The 20,987-nt window shown below is 37.1% G+C and overlaps 2 protein-coding genes across 6 annotated transcripts in view; both read right to left on the reverse strand.

Annotated features, from left to right (window-relative positions):
• Window positions 1–1,345: 1,345 nt before the first annotated feature.
• phyhipla (phytanoyl-CoA 2-hydroxylase interacting protein-like a) lies at window positions 1,346–11,953 on the reverse strand. 5 transcript variants are annotated; one of them, XM_048191434.1, is made up of 6 exons: window positions 11,809–11,953; window positions 11,295–11,539; window positions 3,563–3,756; window positions 3,146–3,320; window positions 2,827–2,944; window positions 1,346–2,251 (listed from the first exon to the last, which is right to left on the reverse strand). In XM_048191434.1, exons 2-6 carry the CDS (start codon window positions 11,389–11,391, stop codon window positions 1,714–1,716), a joined length of 1,122 nt encoding a protein of 373 aa, XP_048047391.1. In that variant the 5' UTR covers window positions 11,392–11,539; window positions 11,809–11,953; the 3' UTR covers window positions 1,346–1,713. The 5 variants fall into 5 exon arrangements, with proteins under 5 accessions (XP_048047391.1, XP_048047393.1, XP_048047396.1 ...); XM_048191436.1 differs by having other exon boundaries at window positions 11,776–11,851; XM_048191439.1 differs by lacking the exons at window positions 11,295–11,539; window positions 11,809–11,953 and adding an exon at window positions 5,630–6,256.
• A 1,580-nt stretch (window positions 11,954–13,533) lies between these two features.
• The window catches only part of bicc1a (BicC family RNA binding protein 1a), a 40,940-nt gene continuing 33,486 nt past the window's right edge, over window positions 13,534–20,987 (reverse strand). The window contains 11 exon segments of the mRNA XM_048191440.1: window positions 13,534–15,662; window positions 18,617–18,716; window positions 19,075–19,232; window positions 19,334–19,403; window positions 19,406–19,507; window positions 19,630–19,784; window positions 19,888–19,927; window positions 20,024–20,129; window positions 20,260–20,398; window positions 20,573–20,696; window positions 20,789–20,949. Coding sequence (XP_048047397.1) covers window positions 15,532–15,662; window positions 18,617–18,716; window positions 19,075–19,232; window positions 19,334–19,403; window positions 19,406–19,507; window positions 19,630–19,784; window positions 19,888–19,927; window positions 20,024–20,129; window positions 20,260–20,398; window positions 20,573–20,696; window positions 20,789–20,949 — 1,286 coding nt within the window. The 3' untranslated portion in view covers window positions 13,534–15,531.

The following is a 20,987-nucleotide window of genomic DNA, read 5'->3' on the forward strand; positions in this document are numbered from 1 at the left end:
ATTAATACTTTTATTAAACTGACCAAAAGTGAGAGTAAAGACATTTATAATGTTACAAAAGAGTTTTATTTCAAATAAATGCTGTTCTTTTGAACTTTCCATTTATCAAGGAATCCTGAAAAAAATGCATCACCATTTCCACAAAAATATTAAGCAGCACAACTGTGATAATAATGACATTATTAGAATGATTTCTAAAGGATCTGACTAAAGACTGGAGTAATGGTGCTGAAAATTCAGCTTTGCCATCACAGGAATAAAATACATTTAAAAATATTTTACATCAAATAAATGCTTGGTAAGGAGACTTCTTTCAGAAACATTAAAAAAATCATATTAACCCCAAACTTTTGAACAGTAGTGTATGAGAATAAAGAGTGTAGAACTGTTTATAGTGGGGGAAAATATAAAAAAATATTTTGTTTTGAGCAAAAGCTACATGTTGACCACAGGTTTTAGGATACTGGCAGCTAATAGTTTTCAGAAATGAAAATAAAATTGTGGCTTTTGAAGCTTAAGGAACAAGTAACAAGTTCAGATACAGTACAGCACAAAATCTTAGGCATGCATCTGTGATCTTTTTCACCACCAGAGGGCCTCTAATAGGACAGTGCAAACCCTCAAGAACCTGGACCTAGTTGTGTCCAGCAATGGATTTGTTTAGGATATGTTTTAGACTAAATTAATTCTACTAACTGCTTGATGTTCTATCAAGAATCAACATACACCATTACTACTGCACCACACATTCTCTAAAAACAAAACATAACAATGAAACATGGAAATACAATGTTTTAGTGAGTAAGAAAGGTTAAAGGACAACTGCGATCGGAGTAGAAAATGAAAAGACTAAGTGTAAAATAGAGGGTTTAAAGGCTGAGGTGGCATGTAGGTGCTTAAAGGATTGGTTGGCGTAAAACTCTTAAAGCAGCTCCATCTGGATAATGTAATGATAGGTAGTATACTGTACTGTACATGCAGTAGAATTCCTCAGAGGCGCATGTCAAGGGTGAATAGAGTGGGCCTAAGTGGCCAAAGGGGAAATGATTGGTCTAAGAGAAGAAAATCCCCATATAGAAGTTTAAAGGCTGAGATGGCATGTACTGTATATGCTTAAAGGATCAGACTTCATGCAGTACAAGTCTGACATAAGAAACACGGGCGGTTTGATGGCCTCAGAGGAAACTGAACAAGACGTTGTGTGTTAAAAAAAGGTCACAAATGGTTTGCGGATAAACAGGGCTGGGGTCTAAATATCGAGCAGAAAAAGCACCAAGAACACATCTGAAAGATTCACAGTGGGATTTAAGTTTTTGGAAAAAGTAGCTTTTACTCTTGCTCTCTCTCTCTCTCTTTTCTTTTTTTTTTTTTTTGTCTTGATATGCATTTCCCCCCTTGAATCTGTTTTTTGTCTTACTCTTCTTTTTTTTATTTGATTGTTTTTTTTTATCTTTGTTGCACAATAATGTATTTTTAATTTACATGTATTCTTTTAGAATGCTCAGTTAAACAAGCACAGAATTTTCTAGCCTAAGCGAAGATTCTGGGAAGCCTCCAAGGGGTTTGAGTGCCACATGGACATATATAGAGGATTGTGGGGCCATTTTTCTTGGAGTTCATCTGTACCATTTTGAGGGGTCTTATTTGTTCATGAGGTCTTCACCTTGTTATAGCCTATGCACAATTGGGTCTGTGAGTGAGTGTGCGCCAAAGTTAGCGGCCAACGCTTATGTTGCAGGTCTTGCAGCTGGGGTCTTTCTTGGCGTTGACGGTTGACAAGCTCATCAACTGGTGGCCGCTGATCTGAGAGACAGTCCCCTGTGCCAGCGACACCGGATCAGTATAAATCAGCTCCAGAATCACATCCTGCGCGTGCTGAAACACCACCCGCCCATCCTCCCCGCACACACGTGTCAGAAAGCGGTTGTTCGTCACATCCAGCTCCGGGAGGCGATCGCTGCAGTAAAGGTCTCCGCTCGAGCCCCGAGGAGCCAGGACAAGGATAACGTAATGATAGGCAGTATACATGCAGTAGAAGTCCCCGAAGTAGAGGCGCGTGTCAGGGGTGAACAGAATCTCGGCGGGCACCTGAAAGCGGACGCGGCCGTACGGGGAATCCTGCGGGGGCTGACCCGTGTTAAACTCTGTGTTGCAGCTGAAGAAGATCCCCTCCAGTTTACCGCTGAGAGGTGAACCGTGACTACCGCTGTTATCCTTTACTGAGGGCATCATTCGGCCGCCAAGAACATCTCTGTGAGAGAAAGAGAGACATTTCTCAATATCCTTAATTACTTTTCATATTTTCATTAAACTGTTTAAAGGTTTGGGGTCGTAAGATTTTGGCTGCAAATGTTTGATCACAAACACAGTAAAAGCAGTAATATTGTCAAATATTGCAAAAAGAACTGTTTTCTATTAATATATGTTAAAAATGTAGTTTTGGTGCTCAAGAAACATTTCTAATAATCAATGATTTGCTGCTTAATATTCTTGTGGATTCTTTAATGAATAAAAAGAACAGTATTTATTTGAAATAGAAATCTTTTTATAACATTGAAAATGTCTTTACTGTCACTTTTGATCAATTTAAACCCCAAACCTTTGAATGGTAGTGTAAGTAAAATTAAAAATGTGGTTTGCAAGAAACAGAACATAAACGTGGCCAATTAATGAGGACATTATTCCACAAGAGGGAGCTGTTTGCTTCCTAGCGACAAGCTGAATCTCAAAAGCAAAGAAAGATTGTCATTGTCATCCTCAACCAACATTACCTCATCTCTTTCTCCTCTAAGCATTTTTACTGAGGTATTTTTAATCCTGAATCACCTGCAGTGTTGGAAGTATTCCTCATGCTGATTCCGGTAAAAGACGGAGAACTTGAGCATCCTGCCAGCAATGACTTCAGCCTTCTGCAACAGCTGCGTCAAATGCACAGAGGAATAATCTAGAAAAATGAAGGGAAATATTTTTATTCATCCTCAATTTTCATTAGTCGAACAATGTTATCTATCTAAAAAGCTGAGCAGTAGCATAACATTTTGTTTTCTTATCTTTTTTCTCTCATAGCAAGTTATTTTGGTGTTGTATTACACTAGCCTTGTATTACACTGTCTTTTATATTTAAGTGTGTGCTTAGATGATTAACCTGCTGTACAAAACTCGACAATGTCACTCCATTCTGATACGGCATAGTCTCCATCGGTCTGTCTGGAAGCTGTTTGCACAGCAACGGTGTATTCTGTCCGTGGACTCAGGAACCAATGGCCTCGCACTGTCATGGGCAATGGGACCGCCTTAGCAACAAGCTTCGTAGGCACATCCTAAAGACAGAGAGTAAGAAAGAATTTAAAATGTAGTCGTATTTAGTTAATTTTAAAAAAATTTAAGTTTTGATGAACAACAGAGCCAACTGATGCTGTACCTCCCTTATAAATAAATAAAATGAAGCCATTATAAAACTACTATTAAAAACTGTAAAACTGTAAATTGTTGAGAAATGCCAATGAATGTAATTTTTTAAAAAGAATATTAATTATTATGAATATATTCATTCTGAAAATACCTTGTGTTTGAATTTGTTAGAGTTCTTGTTCTCCTTCTTGTTAAGGTCAATGAAGTAATGTGTGATCTTCTCGGTGGTGTGAGGGTCCATATCCCAGCAGATCTTAAAGGAGTCACAGGTGATGTTACTGATCTTGATGTTGCGAGCAACAGGTAACTCCTCCATTCCTACCACTCCAGTGTCTTCAGCTTTACCTGACAGAAAGAAAGGATATTGTCTGAAATCCTTTGTATTGTAGTGTTTCTCTATAAGTACTGCTACATGACTGCCCTCCGACCCGCATACACAGTCACACACACAGAGTGAGAAATGTGCTGTGTTGCACTGGTATGGCTACAGTGTGGGCACTGTGTTATCTTAGAAACCAGAGATGCACAACAGGAATGTGGGAATCCACAATGACACACACACACACACTAAACAAACCACAGTGAACATAGATCCGCCCCTCAAAACCATGAATGGGATCAATTTAAAGCTTCACTGTACAATAAGCACCCTCAGTCTGCTGTCAACTAAACACTGACCTCTTTCTCTCCTAAACTTATTTCTTTACTACTGCTGACATATTCCTCTGGAAAGAAATTACTCTTAATATGAACTTAAAGGGTATAATCCTCACAAATTATCCGGTTTACTGCATGATTCATGGGGAGATGCACTTTCATTATATTAAGTACTGAACACTAAAAAAAGCTGGGAACGGTAAGATTTTTTTAACGAAATTATTACGTCTATTCAGCAAGGGCACATTAAATTGTTTAAAAGTGACAGTAAAGACATTTATAATGTTACAAAAAAAATTCTGTTTTAATTGTTCTTTTGAAATTTCTATTCATCAAAAAAAATTATCACATTGTATCACAAGCAGCACAACTGTTTTCAACATTAATAATATAATAAATGTTTCTTCAGCAAATCAGCATATTAGAATTATTTCTGAAGGATCATGTGACACTGAAGACTGGAGTAATGATGCTTTTACTGATTTTTGAATCAAATATATACAGCCTTGGTGAGCATAAGTGATTCTTTCAAAAAACGTTAAGAAAATCTTACCAACCTCAAACTTCTGAATGGTAGTATTATTTCATGCACCTCTGCTTATGTTATGAAAATGACCACAGCACATCATATGAAAGCCTGTTTCTGTCTTTAAGTAAAAAGTAGAAAAGTTAATTGTGAGATAAAAGCTAAAATAAGAAATTCAAAGTTGTGTGAAATAGTCACATTGTGAAATATAAATTTGCCATTATGAGAAATAGTTCAAAATAAGCAAAAAATCTAAATTGTGAGAAATAGTCAAAATTTAAAGATATAAAGTCACATTGTGCGATAAAAAGCCATATTTGTGAGATATAAATTTGCAATTAAAGAAAATAAAGTCACAATTATAATAATAAAATAAAAGTTGCATCTCAAAGTGCGTTACAAGAATAAAGTAAAAATACAAAGACTACAAAATACAGAGTGAAATCATTATATTAAAACCAATGTATAATACAATATGAAATAACAAATATGATCAAAAAGGTAACCCTAAAAACAAGTTTTAAGAGAAAAAGGGAAAAGAGAAAGGGTCTTTCAAGAAGACAAATGCACAAATAAAACAGTGAAAAGACTTACAACATTCAGCTCAGTAATAGACACGTTCCTGCACTATACTAGTCCTCCCACAACACTGGCCCTGTCAGAACTACCCCTGCCAACAGCCTCACTTACACAAACAACAGATGTGTGTTGATCAGACATCTTCTCACTACAGAATCTGCTTTCCTTCACGCTTTGAAACTGGTTAGATGTGTCATACGTTCAGCATAAACAAACGACTGTATTTTCAGCAAATGTTAATATAATCTTGCTGAAGTGTTGGTCAAACAGTGGTTAAAATAACTCCTTTGCATCAATAACTCCAAACTTGTTTGTACCTAAAAACAAGTACAATACCAGCAGAATGCATCTCTCTTCTAAAATGCCAGCTTCAAAACACACCCACAGGTCTTTCGACATGCTTTAACAAAGACTGCAGTTTCTATGGAAACAAATCAAGGCCATTAATCAATGTACCATAATTTAAAGAGGAAGATTGGCCGAACCTTTACATACACAGTGATCAGCACTCAAGTTTTGGTCTTGTAAGATCGTAAACAAAAGTCTCTAGCAGTTAAAATAAACTTTTTATATCTGTTAGGATTATGCTGTGTTTGTTCATGTCATTCTAAGTTAACCGAGTTCCCACGTATATGCAAGTCTCATTCAGTTCATCTGTTGTTGATTATTTAACTCATTAGTTCCCTCGTTTATTCTGGTATATATACAACCTGTTCTGTTCAGTTCTTTGTCCTGTCTCGTCGATGTAAAGTGGTTGTGTTTGCCTTTTTCTCCTTTGGATTTAATAAAGACAGCTTGTGTTTAGATATTCTCCTTCGTTTAGAGTTTGTACTCACCCATATGTGACAATATTATTCAAATAGAAAGATTTTAGGTTTTTTTTTTTTTCTTTTTTTTTAGAAAAATATCTTTTTTTTTTTCTTCTGAAAAGCTGACAGATAAAACATTTTATATATCATGCACTAGCACTACCATTAAAACATGTCAAGTAAGATTAATACTTTTATTCAGCATAGATTAAATTGATCAAAAGTGACAGTAAAGACATTTGTTACAAAAGATGCATTTCAAGTAAAATTTTCTATTAACATTTAAAAAAAAATGAAAAACTAAAAACAAAAAATATTTCAGATCACAAACTTTGAACAGAAGTGTATGTGTGTGTGTATATATGTGTATGTATATATATATATATATATATATATATATATATATATATATATATATATATATATATAGCGTCTGGTTCTATATCTGACTGCAATCAGGGCTAAAAGCCTCCCATGGTACCATAATCTAAGACATCCATACACAAAAGAACCTACAGTACTACAACATCGGAAATATCAAATAAATCACCAATGCACATCAATATCTCCTTTCACAAACACCTAAAAACCCAAGAATATTCATCAGGAGAGCAGCTTGTGTGAGCAGCTTACCCAGAAAACTGCAGTGTTACATAACAAAGCGAAACAGAAACGTAACTGTACAGACTGCAAATCTAACCTAGGAAATACCACACACTCACAAATCGAAAACTACAGTGAGGTCTTTATGTGGGCAAACAGCACTGCATCATGTGACTACAAAAGAGTAGTGGACCTTGTGAATAAAAACAAGCCTTTTCTCCTGTATAAGCTTCAATGCAGAGCGAGATTGCAGCTTCAAGCTATTGTGGCAGAATGCTAGCTTATCAGGGTTTACAGTTTGTTTAATGAGCTTTGGACCCACTCCAAAATGCACACTGAACTGCATATTAATACACACAAACAATAAACACATTTGTAATTTGCAGATCAACAAGCTGTGCACGGCAGCAAATTCATATTTTTAACAGTTTAGTCCCAGGCTAATTTATTCCCAATTATATATACACACACACACACACACACACACACACACACACACACACACACACACACACACACACACACACACACACACACACACACACACACACTGATGAGCCAAAACATTATGACCAGCCACAGGTGAAGCAAATAACGTTGATCATCTCATAACAAGCCCAAGCCAATGGTAAGCAACCAATCAGTTCTCGTAAACAACAGTTCAACTTCATCAAAGATCAGCTGCCACCTGACAAAAGCAATGCATTCTGGTTACAAAAAAATTTGTCAGACTTTGATCGGCACTGCAGCCACCTTACGATTACATGTGCCACCAAAGCAACTGATGTCAGGCTAGTGTAGTTCATCTCGAACAAGCCTATTATGTTGGATGCAGGAGAAAAGGGCAGGACTAAAGATCTGGGGTGCGTTTCCCAAAGCGAACTATGGTTGCAAGTTCCATCGTTACCAATAGAGTTCAATGAGACTCACGACCATAGTTGATTAATGATGCTTTCGGGAAACACACCCTTGAGCGACGATTGGGTCAGAGTATCTCTGAAACGGCAAGGCTTGTGGGTTGCTCCTTGTCTACAGTGGTGAGAATTTCAGCAACTGGGTGTTAGGTGCTCAAGACTCATCAATGCATGAGGGCAACAAAGACTATCCCGTCTGGTCCAAGCCAACAGAAGGTCTACTGTGGCACAAGTCCCACAAGATTTTAATGATGGTAATGGGAGGAATGTGTCACAACACACAGTGCATTGCACCAAAGTCCCTTTAAGGCAAGTCATTGCTGGGTCCAGGTCCGGCCATTCATGTGAACATCAATTTGACACGTACCACCTACCTAAACATTGTTGCAGACCAGGTAGCCCCCTTCATGACAGTGGTGCTGCCTGGTGGGAGTGACCTTTTTCAGCAGGATGCTCCCTGCCACACTGCACACATTGTTTAGGAATGAGGAACACAATCAAGAGTTCAATAAAGATGAAGAGTGGGATTGAAAACCTCTGATCTACACTAAATAATTTAACCTGAAAGGATATTAATTTTACATCCAAAGCAAACCATCCAAACAATTCACATAAAAGCCTGCCGGTCAACGATTAAGGATGTTGTATGCTATTTTATTAGTAAAAAGAAAAAAAAACCCAACATATTCTACATGAATCCCTTGGATCCTAGTTCCAAATATGTGTGGCAAAATTTGCTCAGAACATAATCTGTTTCTCTCCACTAGCAATAAAGACAACACAAGCACATAATATAATGGTACTGTAGGCTGCTGTTTTCTAGTTTATGAGCCCACAGCTTCTCTAGGGTAGGGAAAATGAACTCAAGATAAGCCTCAAGCAACATATAATCATTACAGCACTTAATCATACAGAATGAAATCTTTGAATTTAATTAGAGATGATTTTACAAGCAGTCTCTCTATTAATTAAGCATGTCTGTAATTCCGTATCAATGTTTTCCATACAAATGTTTTTCTTTAACTGGGAATGTGATGTTTCTTTTCTTTTTAGCCAGTTAATTTGTTAATTCTCTTATATTTCACTCATCCAGACATCCTAGCCTAGGCCTCATATTGCACATACAATGCATCCCATATACTCATATCCCTTGCTCAAGGACACAATAGTGAAGTTTACAGTTTACCAGTCACCTCTAACTGGGATGTTCAATGTAGAGATCGACCGATATATCGATTTACCGATATTTTCCCCAATATTTAAGCATTTTACCATAATCGGATATCGGTTTTGTAATATCGGATTTACCGATAAACGCTGCCATCTTGTGGGTGTTTTGAGAAATGCGCGCAGGATCGCCATTACAGCGAATCTGAGGGGAGACGAGACAACGGCATGCACAGGTAATGTATACTTACCTGCTTTGCTGTAATTAATAAACTTTATTTAACATAACAGCCATTAATGCACAAATTAGATGTGTTACATAAATGCCTGAAATGTAGCTAGTTTATGCAGCTTGTCTCTAAGAAATAGAGACAAGCTCACGGATTCACGTAAGATAATCCGTCAAGTCCTGTCCCAATAAAGTAACTTTGCATGAATTAAATAATACAGCCATGAATGAGCACATGTTGGAAATAAAAGCGCTGAATTTAATTCTCTCTCTGTTGTCTATGCTCATCATTAGTCTCATGAAGTCGTCTGCATTTTGCTGTTTACTCAGCATGTTGATGCTCAGAAACTTTTAACAAGATTTACTTGTTTAAAACACAGTAATTATATAAACATTTACTATATAACCATTAATTCACTAATAAACATCCAAGTAAACACAACTCTATGGAAATTAATTATTTATTATCTCCGCGAGCGATCGCAGTTTGAGTATAGTTCTGTGTAAATGCATAGATAAACAGTGCTAAAAAACAGTATTAATAATTCTGATATACCATTGAGAAAAAAATGCAATAAAATATGTTTTGTTTGTTATATTCCTATATATACAGAGAATATTATTCAGTTATTAAACATTATCCAGCGAATTATTCTTCACTCTTTAGCCTATTAAACAGCTTACAAATCTACTAAAACTGTAGTTTAAAATGAAGTATTTTAGTTTAGTAACAGTGCACTTCTTTATTTTTTGCACTTTCAGACCCCTCTATTTATTGGTGTATAAATAAGATTTGTTTTGTTTTCTATGCAAGAAGGGAGTGATTGTTATAAATAAAATGGTTTGTTCAGTTCAGTGGTGTTGCAATCATGTCAAAAACAGAAGTATAACAGTAATAAATATCGGTTCTGCATATCGGTTATCGGGCACATAAACACAAATTATCGGTTTCAGTTCTAAAAAAATCAATATCGGTTGATCACTAGTTCAAAGTCCTGCACGGAACAGATTCTGGTTTCTAGCTAATCTGATTTAGATATTGACACCGAGCACTCAGCTGATGGGTTAGCATTAGGCAGCGCTAGCAGTTTCAAACATCATCTGAATACATGTGCAAGCTAAAATCTTTTTTATAGCATAATTTTCAATTTTAAAATATGCAAAACATCATCTTGTAAAGATCTTAAATAAGGATGCCTAAAATCCGATACAGCGGTGTTTGGTTAGGACACCTGAACAGGTGAGCAGTCTGGCTGATGTTTAAAGGGAATGTTTTTGAGAAACAAACTCATGTTAACTAATGAGAGAGTTCAGTCAGTACCTCAAAAACACAATGCATTATGCACTCCCTCAGTTTGTTGCATTTAAACAAAATAAAACAAGCGCTGATGGTAACTCAAAAGAGATAAGAGCAGCACAGCAATCCATTCAGGCTAATTAATCCTGATTCGAATACATTCATGCAGGGAAGATAAAAACATTGCCTCCCTCTCAAAAACCTGGTGAGTCATTGTGCTACCCTTAGAGGAACACTGCATTCTTCTGAAGGTTGCCAAATTGCGTATCTGCAGGTTGTTGCTTCAGTCATTCTTAGAGGATTGACACATTTTGGCATTTTCGAACTCGCGCTCATTATTGAAACACTGATGATTGTAACGCTTATGAAAAAGACAAAAATGCTTCCTTCAGTTAAAATGGATTTACATTTATAAGCTTGCAATCCCACACAAACAAAATGAGATGGAGATGTAGAGGCAGGGATCAGATGACAGGCAAATACTGTATCCTTGTGTAAGCCTCTACATCAGGCATCTATACCTTTGAAAGCCACAGCAGGTTCCTCCCAATATGTGTCTTAAGCACATGACTTTACCTTCTGCCATTAAGTCTAAAATCATTAAGTCATTTGTAGAAGAACGAGAACAAGAATGTGTTAATGTATGAAGTAAGACTAAAAACCCTCATTCTTAAATTGTTTAGGGATATGATATTTATACTATTTTTTAAATATTATTTTCTCTACATGTTCACAATACCGGTTTCATGGTTTCAGCATGACTGACTGATAATAAAACGAGATTAAATGGGAAAAGGTAGCTGACTGCAAGAGGGTAGTGTCCATGGTGCTGAAACGAAACCCTCACAGAGATTTCACTCTGAGATACCACTGCCAGCACACACAAAGGCAGCCTGCCATGTCTCACTATTCCGCTTTTCATGGATGTGACAAGCGATTTTTTCTGCATCAATGTATAATCCCATATTACTACAGTATTTTAAGCGTTCAATACATGAATAAACATGGACAAAATATACACTTTCCTTAAAGATGGGAAACAGGCGTAGATGAAACTGTCAAGTTTACAGTCACTCTCTCTGTGGTTCCAGCTGTTTCTTACCGTCTCTCTCGCACAGCTGGAGCGACTCCAGGCTCACGTTCTTGATCATGCCCTCGCGCGGGCTCGCGACCCCGTGTGCCAAACTCGCCGCCTCCATGTCTGCAGAGGCTCGTGGATAAGATATCTGTGGAAATATTCTTTACCTTCGGCTCGGAAAACCAAATGGAGTGATTCTGGTGCTCTTGATTCCTCTCTTTTCTCTTCCCTGGCGTTGTGGTGGAAACCGCGTCAGCGGGTCGTCGCCACTAGACATAGATACAAGGACAGAAGCATATACGCTATAAGGAAGAGTATTTTCTTCTAGTAACTCGATAAAATGAACTTAGTTCTCCTCATCTCGAGAAACAGAAATGTGTCCAAGTTATCTCGCTCTGACGAACGCCACAAGTGTTTTCTGTGTGGAATAACGGATTAACGCGGATGAACAGACGAACGGCGCATTCAGTGAAGGGTTATGTAACGATATTACGGTCTACATTACCGTTAATTCTCATTCTACACCTCCTGACTGTACCTTTGCTCCCGCCTCTGAGCGAAAGACTCCTTATTCCTCCGTCCATCTCACTGACGTCACTTCAAGCGCTCGAGCTCATGTCCTTATTTGGTACCGAATCGGCCCCTGCATGAACAGGGTGGGGATATCGATTCATCCCAGTGATTCGAATCTTTTGAAACCGTTTACCAAAATTCACTCCGATTCCTGAACTGGTTCGTCCAATGGATATTTTTATGACAGTAGGTGATGTGTTATGAGTGAATCGATAAAAAAAAACGAATATTCACGACCGAAATTAGTTCATTTTCATCAGTTATTATTTATGCCAGTAGGTGACATGTAATGAGTGAATCGATTCCGAAAGAAAGAAAGAAAGAAAGAAAGAAAGAAAGAAAGAAAAACACCGAGTCATGCACAACTGAAACTAACCTTAGACTTTATGCAGATTCATAATTCACACGTGAAAAATATTAATATACACGAGAACAAGTCGTTCACTTATAAGATTCATTTAAAAACTTACAATCGAACGAACGAAACACTGACGAGAGATTCACAATTTTGCTAAAACGGTACAAATTGATGAATTTCTTGGGCCACTTGTAGAAAAGGAGGGGAAAATATGTTACCCATTAGTAGTCCTGTAAGTCATGATTAGTCATTTGCATTGAATCAGATTTAGATACAAATAGGTCAAATTGTACATCTCTTATTGATGTTCATTCAAACAAGTGCAGTAAATAAAGCAACTGGCGCCCTCTACTGTGTACAAATCCAAATATCTTGGAACAAAATGCTGTTATTTAATGCATAAATGCACACGTTTGCTACCATAAGTTTAGTTAAATTAAGAGGCTGTATGTATTACTATTCTTGGGTACATTAAAAATCTATACCGACACAATATAGCACAGGTTTTTCCCTTCATGCATCAGTTCTTCTTTCTGTCTCCAGTTTCAATAGCTCGGGGTGGCTGATGTCCCATGGCGCTAAATTAGCTAGTTCTAAAATGGAAAAGCCTGGAGGTTCAAAGCTTTGTTGCTTGTTATTTACTCAGCGTTTTATTGTCAAAGTCTTTCACATCAAGCTTCACCCTTCCTGGTCTCTTCCTCACACACGGGTCCTGCAGTTTTTCCTATTTACAGGCAGATGCACATTAATATGCAAAACACAGCATACAATTACACATGATTAGCCGTGCCTTTGCTACTACTTTCAAAAGAGAAGTGGGTGTCCTTTCTGATGTGTGAAGCAGATCGTGATTTTTTCGATTTTAAGTGCCACTGTAGATTGCTATGGTCATCAACCCTAAATGTGTTCTTAGGGTCTCAACTTGGCCAGCTACTCTCATTTCATTTGCAATCAACAGACAATGGCTTTCTCTCTCTCTCTCTCTCTCTCTCTCCCTTTCATTTGATTGCATACCTAAAGAAATTGCATAGCTTTACACCTATTTAAAGGGATAGTTCACCCAATTAAAAATTAAAATTCTGTCATCATTTACTTACCCTCAGGTAGTTCCAAACCTGTGTGAATTTCTTTGTTCTGCTGAACACAAAGGAAGATATGTCAGTAACCAAACAGATCTCACCACCCATTTACTGCCATAGTAGGAAAAATAAATACGATAGTAGTCAATGGGGTTTGGAACTACCTGAGGGTGAGTAAATGACAATTTTCATTTTTGGGTGAACTATCCCTTTAACTACTATAGATTTATAATAAATAATAAAGTAAACTTGATTTTGCTTGCAAACATTCTTTTATTTTCTAGAACAAAACCAAAAAGAACATTTCAAATATTTTTTGTTCTTTTGCTTTTGTTTTAAATCCCCATTTTTCCTGTTACTTTCAGAGAGAAATACTCTGGCAACACTCAGAATCACAGACAGCAAATGGCTTCTGTCCATTTTAGGAGACACCGATTTGAATTTATAGAACATTTTCACAAAGCAAAATCATGAACATTGTTCCCTTTGTCAAAGACTTACACATGATGCAAATGCCAGTGTCACTTCCAAAAGAAAATGAAAACAGTCCAGGAGGAAGGTAGCATAACCAAAAAACAGAACACAGTTGTTCCCTCAGAAGAAATAATATTAAAAAAAAATGAATGACACTGTTAAAACAGTTATTTCAGGTGACAAGTGGAAAATAACTGAATGAACACATTTGTCAAATGCAAAAAAAAATAAAAATAATAATAATAATAATGAACCTTGATCACAAACCCTGCTCACTAACCATATACACTGGTTCCACTATAGTGAGAAATTTAATCTCTAGTCCATATTTTGCACATGAATGTTATGAGATTTTCACTTTGGACCTAAAATCAAGCACTTAATATTATCTCTGAGCAATAATACATGAGTACCACAAGTGTTTTGTGCAATATTTTAGAGACGTCATTATTTTCCTTTCATAAAACAAAAGCATATAAAAACAGATTAGTATGGTTTCTTATGAAGTATTTAACAACAGATGACTTCAAAAAGCTCTATTTCAAAAAGCTCTTTCCATGCATTATACATTCTTCTTTGTAGGCTGTACCATGAATGTACTACAAACCTTATGCAAATGTAAACAAATTAAAAAAAAAATCTGCTAACACTGATTTTACTGTGAATAATTCTACTGATATACACAATCTGGCTGGAAAAGAACAGAACAAAAATCAAAAACTTAAAAAAAAAAAAAAAAAAAAAAAAAAAAAAAGTAATATCTGGTCAAGGTTTTGAATAATCCAATTTACCAAAGGTAGCCCTTGAGTTTCATTTATGGCTTTAAGGACAAGTACACACACATATACATTTATACACACAAACCATGACAAAACACCTGCCAGATACATAACATGTTTGCACATACAAAGGAAACTAATTCCGCTATACATGCAAACATCAAATGGCTTAGACATGAAAAGTACTAATGCAGCTTAAATTTGATGTTTGTGCTACAAGTTTATGTAAATAATGATTAAACAGATTTTCCTAAACAAATCACGGGAATTTTATAACATCCTACTATTCTTCAGAAAACCAAAGACTTCATTTACACCAAAAGAATGACTGACATCTGTTTGAGATGACTGTGCGGCGTTCTGATGAATCAGACTAAACAATAAACAATGTAAAAATAAAAAAGTAAACTGATAATGCCTTTTAAAAAGATTAACATAAAATATGAAAACAAACTATATAAAAAAAAATGTATTACAATACAATACCACCACAATGACCAATGAGTAATTAAACACTGAACATGAAGTCTAGTACACAGTCTGGTAAACAACATAAGCATCAGCTGGTTGTGATTACAAGCAGATGATCTTTGTGTGTGATCTGGAATTACCTGCAAATTAAGTGCACACATTTGGCTTTAACACTGGACAGTCCAACATTACAAAAGACAGACGAGTTGCAAAAACAGCAGAGTTTACAAGATTAAAGTGCTAGACACCAATACCGAAGCGCTCTTGCTGACAGTATGGTTAGTTTTAAACTCTGTGCTTTGCCTGTTCTCCCAGAGTAAATGCAAGATCATATTAAGGGCACATTCTCTTAACAATATTGAATATATTCCCTTAATTTATTTTTTTGGCACAGACAAAAAGCAACCTTAATAACATCCCCACCACATTTTTTAGATCTAAAAGAATCTGCATCACTTTTTGGCTTTCTATATCAATCAGAGTCCAGTATGAAGTGGTTTGTGGTCCAGAATCCTACAGGTAAGAGATCACCAGCGACCACTGACACTCGCCATGTCAGAGTGGAATTGGCGCGACAGACGACCACTGGCCCCGCCTTCTAGGAAGGAAGAGCGAATGTTGGGCGAGTCAAAAAGCTTCCTCCTGCTCTTATTCAGCTCTGAGGAGAAATTCAAAAATGATCAGTAATCCTTCAAGAGCTTCATTCCTAAATCTAATAAGCTGCTTCTCCTACTACATAGGCAGCTGTACTTTAAAGCAGCATCCTAACTCAAATGGAGCTTTGCAAGTTAAACTCTACATAAGCATTAGGCATCTTTAAAAAAAGATGTAATATAAGTCTCAGGAGTCCCCAGTATGGGTCTGTGAAGTTTCAGCTCAAAATATCCCACATCTCATTTATTATACCATGTTGTAAATGTCCATTTTTGAGTTGAAGGGAAAACTGTCTGTTTTAGTGCATATATCTTTAAATGCAAATGAGCTGCTGATCCCTACCCTACCTTCCAGAAGAGGGTGGAGCCTGTACAACTCGTACCTCGGATACTCTGCAAAAACTAACAAAATCTGTCTGGTTTTGATTATCATCTCTGTCGCGGCTAAGCTCACGTGACATTGCAGTTGAAAGTTAATTATCATGAAAGTTAAAGGTGCTATAGAAGATGTTTTCGACGACTGAGAAACCAAAGACTGTTAGTGAGTTTTTGAAATGAGCGCATGCTTAAGAAAAACCCCCCTCCTTCACAGCTCGTTTCGAGGGAACGCCTCCCAAAACTCGTGCACGAGTATTGGAACACGAGTGTTTACCACCGGCATTCGCTGTGTCGTGTTAGTGGATTCATTATGTCGGACTCACCGCAGGTAACTCATAATCTGCAGTTGTTATTCCTGACAAAAACATTGCATGTGGCGCCTGTGGAAAGTTACTGGAGCGCACACATCTCTCACAAGGAACGTAATGGCAGTGATTGACAAGCCAGAGGGCCAATCATTTATGCGATGATCACACAAACGATTGGCTGATGTTTTTAAGGCCCTACCTCGTGCACAGATGATGTATTTTGATATTATTCCTTTCAGTGCACCTAATAAATAGTCTTTTATCAGTTAGTAAAGACAGTTTCAAGTAATATTGCAAAAATGTATAAAACAAAACATCCTCTGTAGCAACTTTAATTATTTGCGTGAGTTTTAATTCCAGAGCAGTTTAAACTTCTGATATAGGGTTTTCTGAGCACACACATCTGATTTCTCTTACACGTCCTATTGAACTTAAACTGTCAAATACACACAAAGTTCACAAAACAGTCTGTGAACGTAAACAACAGGGAAAGAAATCGCATGTGTATATTAGATCAGTGTATTAAAGGATTCACTTTCAAATGAAAATTACCCCAAGCTTTACTCACCCTCAAGCCATCCTAGCTTCTCTTCAGAAGGCCTTTATTAACCCCCGGAGTTGTGTGGAATATACGTTTATGATGGATGGATGTGGATGGAAGCACTTTCTTCAGCTCATACTCGTGACCCTGTTCACTGCCATTAAAAAGCTTGGATGTGTCAGGATATTTATTAAAATATCTCTGATTTTGTTCATCAGAAAGGAGAAAGTCATATACATCTAGGATGACTTGAGGGTGAGTAAAGCTTGGGCTAATTTTCATTTGAAGGTGAACTAATCCTTTAAAGTGACAGCAGTGTAATATATAGTACCTACTGCTGTATAAGCTGTTCATTTGAATCAACCAATAAAAGAAAAACAGAAAATCACTTACTGCTTTTGACTGAATAACTTTAGTAGCTTTAATAAGAATACATTTCTTACATGAATGCTGTTGTTAAATGCTCTGTCAATGAGATAAACATGGCGGACTGTGTTCAGCTCATTCAGGGTAGGATCTAAGCTAATAGGGCAAGAGGAGTGGGAAATCTGGAACCACTCGTTTGGAGAGACTGTTTATGATTTATGGAGATTATAAAAAAGGAGTGGGTGGATTTTTATCATTATTGGCTGATTGTTTACACACAACTGTGTTCAAACACCTTATAAAAGTGAATTTTGCATATTAGTTCCTTTTTAAAGATAATTTGGTAAAATCTGGATAAGCTTTACAGATCTTTATTGGAAAGGGTTTAAATAACGATGCGATGTCACGGCTGGAACAACATCATACAAAATGTGACAAAGCACATAAACAGTACCTGTGATTATTATTATGTTAAACCTTTTACCTTTATAGCCATACTGAAAGCGACAATGGATAATTCACCTCCTTGAAAATAAATTAAAAGAAATAAACTGTGAAACTCAATGTGAACAAGTCTATTCTATGACAGATTGTTTCAGTCACACTGCATGTATTTTTAATAATGTTTAAATGGTGAAATATTTATGAATTGATTGATTGATTATGTATTTCATTTTCATTTCTGATCACAGCCTCGTAGACAAGTCTCATCTGGTGTGGGCAGACAACAGACTGTATAAAACAGGGGCAGACAAAATTGCTTGTCACTGAAATCTTATCGCATAGCGTCTAGTTAGGACACGGTGAGAGACAGAGCTACAGGGAGACAGGAAGGACAGCTGATCGTCCTTGCAGTGTCAAACCATGTGCCCCTAGACATATTTGAGAACTTGCAAATGACTTGGTGGAAGAGTGGAGTAACATCTCAAAGAAAGAACTGGCAAATCTGCTGCAGTCCATGAGGATAAGATGCACCGTAAAGGTGACCACACTAGATACTGACTGCTACTTTTGTTAGGGACTCATTATTTCATTTCTGTCCATTAAATTTTGAATTTTTTCAGTTTATGTCTCAGTTGTTGAATCTTTTTATGTTTAAATGAATATTTACACGTTAAGAAGTTTGCTGGAAATAAAAGCAGCTGAAAGTGAGAGGACGTTTCATTTTTTGCTAAGTCTATATATATATAATACAAACAGATTACACATTATCAAATAGAGAAAATGTAAATTTATTCAGCAAATACATTTTTTTCTCAGGTTACTGTGGTAAAAAAGTCTGTTTTGTCATCCTATTCTTTCCACATCCTTTATTTTGGTTTATCTGTTGATCTGTAGCTTAGACACAAACACAAATTTGACAGACCTGAGATCGCCAGTAACATTTTCCTGCGAGCACCAAATGTTGAGATTCCCAGTTCCTTCAGATCTGGATCCGTTAGTGTAACAAATGTTTGCAGATCAATCTATCAGACAACAACACACAGACATGCACATATAAAAGTACATTTACAAAAGGCAGAAACGAATATCCACTAATTCACATTTGTTCATTATTATTGCTCTTGCAAGGAGAACTGGAAATAAAGTATGAAGTTTTGCTAATTAGATTAAAAATGTTTAATGGAGGAAGTAAAAATAATCAAAGCATGTTTTTCTCACTGTTTCACTAAATAAATATAATTTACATTTAAATATATATTTTAACTAAAATATTTTAATATAAATATCAAAACACATCTGTTTTTTGCATTGCAGTGCACTGCACACTGGTAATTCCTTTTATGCTAAACTGAAATCATCATTCAAATGTTAATAAATTACCTCCTGCTGCTGGAAGATGTCTGTATATTTGCCGAGACCAAGTTTGCTGAAGAGCTCCGGGAGATCTGTTCCTTTGAGAGAGGAGCTGAGAGAGCAGCCATTACTGCCAGACATGGAGATACTGTCCATATAATTACTGCTGCTGAGATACTGCTCACCTACTGACCCAAACACAAAGATGAGGAGAAGGACAGAACCAGTGAGTAGGTTGCTTCAAGTTTAGAAGAAAGTTCAATGAGTACAAAATCTTTAGTCTTACAAGATTTGTTCTTGATTCTCTTTGGGCTGCTGACAGCAGGGGAAAATTCAGAATTTCCTGACAGTCCGTTCCATTGATGTTAACATTCCCATTCAAATCCCCCCAATTATCGGATTTTGTGTCATTACCCAAACCTTCCTGGCTACCAGAGTGTGACACAGAGAGATGAGAGTCCTGGAAAACACAAAAAAGCAACTTTGAAAACCCTGAGAAACTAAAGAGATCTTTATCAAAACCTTTAGATGTGGCTTCATTTAAGCTGAATTGCATGTGACTGTGCACCAGTGAGTTTGTACCTCATAAGTTGTGCTCATGCTGGGTTTATAAGGCACATGGTGTGCCCTGCGCAACTCTTTCATGCTCTCCGCTGGCATTGATTTAGAGAAGCCCAATCCGCTCCAGGTATTTGTGGGAGTCCGAATCTCTGTCACAACCGGCTTCTTCAACATGGCTGTACAAAACAGCACAACTGTTTAACATCAACCTAACCAGCGATCTCATATTCAGATGTTATTTATGTACATTTTCACATTTAGATGTTAGTCTTTGCTTACCTTTGGTGGCCAGTAGCTTCTTTTTCTCATAGTCAAAAGCCTGAAAGTCATTCAAACACAAGTTCCGTGTAAATATGTTTAGATTGTGTACACTTGTATACGAGTACAGTGTGTGTGTGTATGTGTGTATATAAACCTGCATATGCGGTCCAAGTCTTCTTTCTGCAGCTCTCTCACTTCCTGGTGCTCTTTTATCAGCCATTGAATTCTCACAATCAGAATCGGCCAACACGCACTCAACACTGCACACACACAAACAAAATTTAAGCGGCACTTCATAGCTGCAGCGTAACCTTGTTAAATAAACTTTTATATGATGTTACACAGAAATGACATTATAATAATATAAGGTCATTTTATGACTGAACATACTGAAGTAGTGAGTTCTTGGTTCTCTGCAGAAGTTTCCCTGACGACACTGTGCAAGAGGCCAGCATTTGCTTCAGCTCACTCCCATTGGCTGAGTGAGATGGGCTTCTGGGCATGCCCACTTCAACAAACGTATCTGAGCCTGATATAAACATACAGTACACACACACACACACAGATAATGAATATTATAATGAATCAATACTGTACACAGTGAACCAAGGGTGCAAAAAATGCTAGATAGATAGTTGGATAGATAGACAGACAGGCATTCAGACAGATAGGTAGATAGACAGGCAGAGAGATCTGTAGATACCTTCATCTGTAGATTTATTAGAAATGGATTCAGATTGGGAGTGTCCAATGACTTCCTGGGCTGTGTCACTGTGGGCGGGGTTTAGTGACACAGAGGAGATTCGGCTGTACACAGAATTTGCGAGCTGCAACATATACAGCATCCAGCATAAACATACACAGGGAGCATACCGAGTCAAAAACAAAGTAGTAACTTTGATAAAGAGAAGTTCCTCACATGTCCGTTGAGATGTTCTGCATTGGCTGGTTTGTGTATTGGTGGAAGTCCAGGTGGAGGGGAAGGTGTGTGAGTGTGTGCTTGACTCTGGACCCCAGAGAGCAGAAGACCACTGAGAGTCGTCTGAGACACTGACTGCAACATCAGCTCTGTGGAAAACCCTGAGCCAGGGACAGAGAGAGAGGGTTATATAATAAAC

This window comes from Megalobrama amblycephala, linkage group LG5 (assembly GCF_018812025.1).
Source record: "Megalobrama amblycephala isolate DHTTF-2021 linkage group LG5, ASM1881202v1, whole genome shotgun sequence".
Taxonomy (NCBI): Eukaryota; Metazoa; Chordata; class Actinopteri; order Cypriniformes; family Xenocyprididae; genus Megalobrama; species Megalobrama amblycephala.

Bases quoted from the DNA above. Each gene is read 5' to 3' on its own strand.
- phyhipla (XM_048191434.1), bottom strand. From the start codon at position 11,391: ATGGAGGCGGCGAGTTTGGCACACGGGGTCGCGAGCCCGCGCGAGGGC. The intron at 3,757-11,294 runs GTAAGAAACAGC...TCTTTCTGTCAG, and splicing joins CCAGCTGTGCGAGAGAGACG to GTAAAGCTGAAGACACTGGA. The intron at 2,945-3,145 runs GTTAATCATCTA...TCATTTTTCTAG, and splicing joins TGTCGAGTTTTGTACAGCAG to ATTATTCCTCTGTGCATTTG.